This window comes from Struthio camelus, chromosome 14 (assembly GCF_040807025.1).
Source record: "Struthio camelus isolate bStrCam1 chromosome 14, bStrCam1.hap1, whole genome shotgun sequence".
Classification (NCBI taxonomy): Eukaryota; Metazoa; Chordata; class Aves; order Struthioniformes; family Struthionidae; genus Struthio; species Struthio camelus.
The window spans coordinates 17,888,999-17,896,647 of record NC_090955.1 but is presented as its reverse complement, the minus strand read 5'-3'; the positions used below and the strand labels follow the sequence as shown (position 1 = coordinate 17,896,647).

The window sequence follows — 7,649 nt, the reverse complement described above, 5'->3', positions numbered from 1 at the left end:
TAATTTCTTGTATGTGTTACATACAAGTAAACCCCACGCACACAAGTGAACTACACACACACCCTGATTCTGCTATATTACAACCTTTTCCTTGGAAATTTTTATTGCTTTAGTAAAGCAAAACAATGATGCAGGTAATGGAAAAATTGAGTTCGTCTTGTTCCTGGTACAATGGAAAGGTCAGCAGATACAATAAACCCTTATATGTCGATCAGAAATCAGCTGGATAATTACAGAACTCTTTCTTTGTGCTGGCTGTTAGGCTGTGCATAGGAATGAACAGCCGGCTGCACATACATGTTCAAACCCACACTCAGCTCAGTATCTGATCCCTTGTAAATACAAATCCAAATACACACACACATACACACAAAACCCCACTCAACAAATTTCGTTGTTGTTTTTTTTTTTTTTACATTTAAATTCTCTGAAGGCAGGAAGCAACCGAAGCCACGTGCACGTCCTCTCACTAAAATAGGTGTGTAAATAAAGTGCTGCCAGAACTGGCAAACTGAGATTCAGCAAAGCTCCAGGGAGCCGCTTTATCTACAGGGGCCTTGTCGGGAAACCGTGGCTCTGCCAGCGGCAGGGCCTCGCCCGGCCACCGTGGGCAGGGCAGGACGGGCAGGCTGGCGGGGCGCCAGCACGCAGCCCACGGGCTTCCTGAGCTAAAGGCCAGTGGCCGGCATACATTAGAAGCTACTGCAGACTCCAGCATATAGGTGCAACACAGACCCTGCGGGAAACACCACTGTGAACATTTCCAGATAACCTTGACCTTGAAGCACATGAACACTGTGAATATGCTCACGCTTAAGTATAGCATCAGGGATCAGGCTGCTCCGGCCCAGCGTGACACCAGCTGACCTTTCATTGCCCAGCTTCCCACTGCGTCGGAGGAGTTTCGTGTTTCCTGGCGTGCGATGCCATCGCTGCATTAGCATGAGCTGCCGAGAGCAGAGACGGGCTTTGGGAACGGCTGGACGTGCAGAGCGGCGGGAGCGCTGCCGCGTTCCCCCAGCTGACACGCTCTGCTTGCAGGGGCTGTAAAAGCGGCCATTGGTTGTGCAATAATTATACGTGAGGCTTTCACCAACAGGCGCTGTAAATCATCTCTCTTCATGACAGTCCTTAAAAAGTAAGTTAAAGAAAAAACTGAGCAAATCATCTCCTCATGTTATTGAAGGAAGAAATAAATGTGGTTACTGGTATCACGTTTAGGGGGAATATGCTTCAGTCAGCATTTGCGCAGAACTGTGTATTACATGGTGTAACTCAGGATCTAGAGCTAAATCTGAAAGGTGCTCTTCTACCTCGCAGCAGGAGCCTATGAAACTTGAGCTTCCCCCCCATGTCTTTTATTACCCCCCCAACCACATCACCCTTGGAGCTATTTTCTCTGCTGGTCCTGGGTGACCTGCGGGCCCCCTTTGCCTCTCCCTGAAGAGTTTCCAGGCTTTTCCCCACCCCATCTCCTGCAGCCTGCTCTTTCTGACTTTCCCCCCCGATTCTGTCTCTTCCAGCTGTGAGCTTCTCTTTGCTCCTGGTTTGCTCGAGAAGGAAAGGTGCCCGGGTAGCGCAGAGCCCACCTCCCTCCGAGGGTCTGTACCATCTTTTTAAAGTGTATAATTTTAAGTATATACATATGTCTGATAGATTTCCTTATTGAACACATAAGTGTAACAATTTATAAGGACAATTTTATGTGTTTATATAATATAATTTATTAAAATGTCAGAGGAACCTCACCTGGCCCCTGCTGGTGGTTGTTGTTTGGCTCCTGCCTGTGGTCTGCCTGGTCAAGCTGTTCTGTGTGCGAAACGAGCCTGAGAGGAGCTGAAGCAAGCCCTGAAGATATGTCAAACATATTTCACTGATTTTTCTGCACCTCTGCAGCCCTCAAGTTACCCTGCCCTCCACCCAAACTGAAGAAGTTCTTAAACTTCTCTACAGTTACTACATGTGCTGAAAACAAACCAGTCCTCTAAACGCAGTCAGGAGTTGCCACCTTTCTGAAGCAAGCAAGAGGCGCTCGCAGCTCTCACCGCCCTGCCTGGGGGCCCCTGCCCGCGGCGCACTCGCTGTGACGTTGCTTTGTGCTCTTTCCTCTTTCTTTTTTTTTTTGTGGCCACAAGAACTGCAGTCTGTATATTACAGTATTTAGTAAGAAGATAACTAGTAAGCCACGTGAGATGTCATCAGGTAGCTGTGGCTCTCCCCTCCATCATCCACACAGCACTTAAGAAATCCCTAAACAAAACACAATGTGTATCACTGCTAAACTAACAACTTACTGGTAGCCTATCAACACGATGAAATGATGCAACTGTAAACCATCTCAGAAACTACCAGCTGGCATGTTGCCAAAATTTTGTCTTGGTCCTTCCAAGCAGAAGATCCAATTAAAGCTACCATTTAATTAAAGTTATTAAAACATGTGTTGAATGTCAGCATTAAAAAAAAAAATTGTTGCACAAGCCATTTACATCTGACAATACGTAATAGTAGAGTCATTTACTTATCGCACTTCCAAGACATCAGTGATGACCAGGATATTTTGCAAGCAAAATTGTTAGAGAACTCTGCCAAGCCTCCCCTCTTCTCCCCCCAAACCGTCAGTCATTTATATCCTGTTCTTACAGTCTCTGTGGTGGTCGGGGGCGGGGGGGGGGGGTCCTCTGTCTCATCCTGCCTTCCCGTGCCCCGCTGTTTCAGCTCTCGGATATCAGCCCCCTCCTGGAGGGTATCAAGGTTCATCAGTTTTGCATTCCCATCTCTTTTCTGGACCCTGAACATCTCAGATACACACTGGCTCAAGGAAGCTTCAAACAGTACAAACCCATAACCAAAAGTCAGATTCACAGAGACAAAGCATGCCATGGGAAACATAATTTCTGGATACTTCCAGGATGATACCCAACAGGCAGGTGCTCAGGAGAAATCCTGCATGACCAAATATCCATTTAGAAAGCTCCATCAAAGCAGTGGCCACTCTATGGTAGATGCTCTGGTACCCATGCCAAGCTTCATTGCTCCAGCTGGATCAAAATATTGTCTTGTCCTTTCTTTCAACCTATGTAGATATTTCAAGGTCATACATACATTTGACAGCATCAGACAGTATTCAGGAATCATGAGTGAGGCTTCCCCCAAAGCATTGTCATCAAAGAAACTTGGAGTTCTGGGTTTTTTCTTTTTTCCCTGTTATTTGACACTTAAGGACTGAAACGTCTCCCTTCCAATACCAGGGTGAGACACCTATTTATTTTTAAATGGAAGCTGTGGTTTTCACATGTGTACCCAACTCTACCGTTTGCAGCTTCATAAAATAAGAAACATCATGAGACTTGTGACAAAAGTCACAGGATCGGGGAACACTGTACTGTGTGATATCGCACAGCTAGAAGCAGGTGTGCCCTGCAGGCAGCACTGCTGGAAGGGCTTGCTGCGCAGGTGTGCCGCTCGCGGCGTTCCCGGGTGAAGCGCTCGGCACTTCCTACGTTCAGGCCCTTGATGTTTCCAGCATGGCAAATTCTCTTTAATTTGTTTCAAAGAATGAATTGTCACTTAAAAGGAAGTAAGGATCAGACGCTTTCCTGTAGCAAATAGTGCACCAGCTGGCTTAAAAAACATTCCCTGTCTAGTATTTAACACAAGAACTTAAAAACTGTCCTTTGGCTTTCTGCAGGCTTAACAACAGGCCAGCGCGACAGCCTCGGCGGCGCTGCCTGCTGTAGGAAAACTGTTTTAAAACACGGGGCGAAGGAATGAAACTAAGCAATTACTCCACTAAACATCACCTTGCCGGGTTTTTAATCTGTGAAGCGTTCTCCTCCCATACTGCCGGGTACAGCAATTAACTCGCAAGCATCCATGCAGGGAGCGGGTGTCTTACACTTGTTTACATAGTTTATAGCATTTAACTTGTTCATTAAGTGCAAGCCATCAGTTCCATAAAATACCCAAGGAAACCTAAGTCGTGTAAAGCAGAGAGGGTTTCACATCCATCTGAACTCACTGGCAGGCAAACATTTAAGGGTTAACTTAATAAATATGAGTTTTAAATGTCTATTTGAGATTCTCAGTTGCTTTCATCTTCTTCCTGTGCAGTGCTCATTTTCCTTCTGAAAATAAATAATGGTTACACGAGCAATAAAACCCACGCCGGGGGGTACAGCTATCATAAACTAGGCACGCTCTCCGAGGGAACGGAGCCACAAATCTTGTAACACACTATGGGTGTTGTTTCCTCATCTTGTTGTAACTTTGCTGCCTCTTGTGTTAGCTGCCTAAATAAATGACAGTAATGAAATGCTCCAGCACAGAGACAGTAAATCTACCGAGCTTCTCTGTTGTTTCCCACGGCCATCAATGTCCTTAGTCGCAAAGGTTTGACTTTTCCCCACCAAGCAGCGCTCGGATCGGCCTCACCTGCAGGCCAGGGCGACTGGGCAGGGTGCCGACACAGACATCCCGACAAGGGAATTCGTGTCACCGAGTGACTCGCAATCACACTGCAGCCTTTAAAGTCATATGATAAAATTAAAATTTCAGGGAGGTAAGTCATAAAATCCAATCAACACAATCACACAGATGTAGAATAGGGAGGGAATTCAAAAGACCTGCAGAGGGGCCTGATCAAGCCTAATGGGGCCACCCCTCACCCGTGTACCCTACCCGCACTTAAACCTCCCCTAAGGGCGACCCCCAGCCTTCCTCAGCCGTCTGCCTCGTCGCCGTACCTCAGTTCAAGGTTTTACTTGGCTGCAAATCATAGTGCATTTCTTCTGTCCCACCCACAGTGGATGCACAGAAAAATGATCTCCTCTGTATAAGAAGGTTTTATACATATTGGGAATGCCACATCCTGTCTTAGCCTTCTGTTTCCCTTATTATGCGCACACAGTGTTCATCTAGACTTTCCCATAAACCCTGCTTCCTAAACCTCTTATCATTCTGGCGGCTAGTTTGTGTGTTATTTTTTGTTAATCTTCCATCATGATGGTGCAGAAAAAGAGGCATAATATTACAAGTAGAACAGAACAGTTACTTCCCATGCCTGAAACTTCTTAACCCTAGGTTGAAATGTGCCTTCACTGAAAATTGATTATTTAAACATTTGTCTGGACTCTATTTGGGTATCAAAGAAGCATGTGCCTTGAGAAATCCTCTATTTCTTGAGGTTCTCTGTTCTCCTCTCATTCAAGCTAAATTTGCCCTTTCCCATCTTCTGACACCTCCTTTATCCTCCACAGTTCCCTGAAGCTAAACTGATGATGGTTCAAGTACTGCTCAGCCAACACCTTAGTAATTTAGGATGGATTTCATCAAGGACTCAGCTTCATCTAAATACTTGTGATCTTTTTCTTGCCTTCTTCTAGGCTGCAGTCCTAGTCCCTTTTTAAAATTAATTGCATTAACCCATGAAACGTCAGTGATGCCTGAACCAAAGTAGACAATAAGTGGTTAAGCCATCTCTTTGTTCATTTTTTTTCCTCAGGAAATAACTTACCTGTAACTTTACTGCATCTCTTCTAATGCATTTTTCTCACTTCCTGCCTTTTACTTCCCTTGCTCACTGTAACTCACGCCATCTCTCACTGTTCTGATTGGGTGCAACCGCCTTCATCTCATTTTATGCTACTCTGCAGTGATTTGCCCAGATTTCTGTTTTTCTGTAGATCTTGCCTTGCAATTTTCAAGTCCTTCAAGAGTTCCCAAGGGAGCTGAATCTGATTTTTGCTGTCCTCTGCATGGGGATTGCCTGGCATGCCTTTGGACAGTCTTTGTCAGTCACTGCTAGCTCTCCATTAGTCACCTTGTTTCTGCATATATCCTTTATACTTGTTATTTGAATATGGTGAGATTTGCTATCATCTGCTATAACAAGATTGTAGTTCTATCATTTGTCGAACAGGCACAAGCACTTCTTATTAAGTTGAAGCTTTAATCACGTGGAAAGACTAACTTCTTAGCATGTAATTCTCACGTACCTGCCACTTGCATAGAAGCATCTCAGATGTTTGGCTGTTTTTTCCAGACTTCATTCCTCTCCCTACTCCTTTCCTTTTGATTTTATTTCCATTCAGCTGTGGACTTTCAGCACTGATCCTAGTCAAGCCGTCGTTCTCAAATAGGATCCAAGGAGGCTTTCCCTCTGCAGATGGAGCCCGGCCATCCCCAGCTGTCCTCCTGGAAAGCACCAAGCCAGAAGAGAGGAAGATTTGCTGCTGTGACAGCTGGAGCACATTGCTTTGTGCATAGGTTTCATATCCTTGCATCTGATTTTCCACTTGAGGGCACCCTGCTAGCGACTCCAGCTGGCCCGCTGTTAATGACTGGCTCCTGCCTAGCCGTTCTGTAGCACATCTTCTCAGACACTTCTGACTCCTTTGCTTCCTCCCAAACCGCGCCAGGGACCTTGTGAGCCACTCGATGCTGTAGATGAGCTGCCAGCACCTGCAGGATATGCCAGAGGACATGCAGCAGCGGCCTTCCCAAACCAGCACACGGCCGGGAAGCCAACCTCGTAAACAGGACTCGGGATAGCGCATGGCACAGCGGCAAGCTGGTTCTGGCAGGATGCAGAAAAACTGCAGACAGCTGCCAAAACAGTTCACTGCACAGATCTGTCCTGATAAACATGGGTTAATACTAATTTAACGAATTGAGAACTTGGAACAAGTGTGGAGAAGGGTGACCGTTACCCTTTTTTCAGTACACACTAAGAAGCACACTGCATGGATGCAGATTACTGTAATGTACAGAACTGAGCTTGTTGTGAACGAAACCATAGCTCTGTCACCGAGACAACCACGCAGCTGAAGTTCATGCACATATTTACAACCTTGGCTGAGTACGGCCAGGATGGACTAGGGCATTTCCAGGCCTATCAGCAAGCCACAGTGATTTGAATTTCAAAACTGAAACTGCAGAAATGAAGGTCTTAAGAGTACGCATGAATCACAGTAAGTGGGACATACAATAGAACAATTACTGGGGCTTGCTATAAGATCATATTTCCATCAGGACAGGAATGTGACAATACCCATTCTGTAGCTGATGATAGGGGAATAAGTAAGAATTCAATCTGAATAAAAAACTTATACTGTAACTACAGGATATACCTGTCTGCACGTGTGTGTGTGTGCATAAGCATTGGAATAAGAGCCTTATCAGTTACTTAACTATTCAAAATGGAAAAAGTAAGAAAAAATGCATTTTCTCACAAGGTGAACAGATTAGTAATAGGAAAAGAAGGCATGTTTCCAAAAACTAAATCGCCCCTTTATTTAGAGAGCTACTCACAGATACACCGCAACGATCCTTTGAGCCATATGCATGCAGATGGGCTCCCCGAGGCCTCCTCCGAGCTTGTCCTCCATGCAGGGTACGCGCCCCTCATCACGCTGCGTGGAGGCCGCTACGCAATAATCCTGCGTGCAAAACAGCGACACACGGCACGCGGGTGGGCCAGCCCGCGACAGCCTGCTTGAGGCAGCGCCTTGCCCGCAGGCCAGCCAGCGCGGCAGCTGCTCTCGCGCCCTGGCACCCACACAAGCGAGAGCCGGTCCGTGGCTACGTCATCCAGCGCGGCAAAGAAGCCCTGCGGACAGCGCGTCCCTCTCGGACAACCCGGTGCACGCGGA

General features: G+C 46.3%; 1 protein-coding gene across 5 annotated transcripts; it reads right to left on the bottom strand.

Annotated features, from left to right (window-relative positions):
• Positions 1-71: 71 nt before the first annotated feature.
• LOC138061010 (uncharacterized) lies at positions 72-7,617 on the bottom strand. Of its 5 annotated transcripts, none has more exons than XM_068907539.1 (4): positions 7,309-7,617; positions 5,994-6,459; positions 1,750-1,848; positions 79-1,130 (listed from the first exon to the last, which is right to left on the bottom strand). In XM_068907539.1, the coding sequence occupies exons 1-4, from the start codon at positions 7,383-7,385 to the stop codon at positions 1,110-1,112; spliced, it is 663 nt and encodes a 220-aa protein (XP_068763640.1). In that variant the 5' UTR covers positions 7,386-7,617; the 3' UTR covers positions 79-1,109. The 5 variants fall into 5 exon arrangements, 2 of the variants coding, with proteins under 2 accessions (XP_068763640.1, XP_068763641.1); XM_068907540.1 differs by having other exon boundaries at positions 5,994-6,192; XR_011134556.1 differs by lacking the exons at positions 5,994-6,459; positions 7,309-7,617 and adding an exon at positions 1,978-2,632 and having other exon boundaries at positions 72-1,130.
• Between the last annotated feature and the right edge of the window lie 32 nt (positions 7,618-7,649).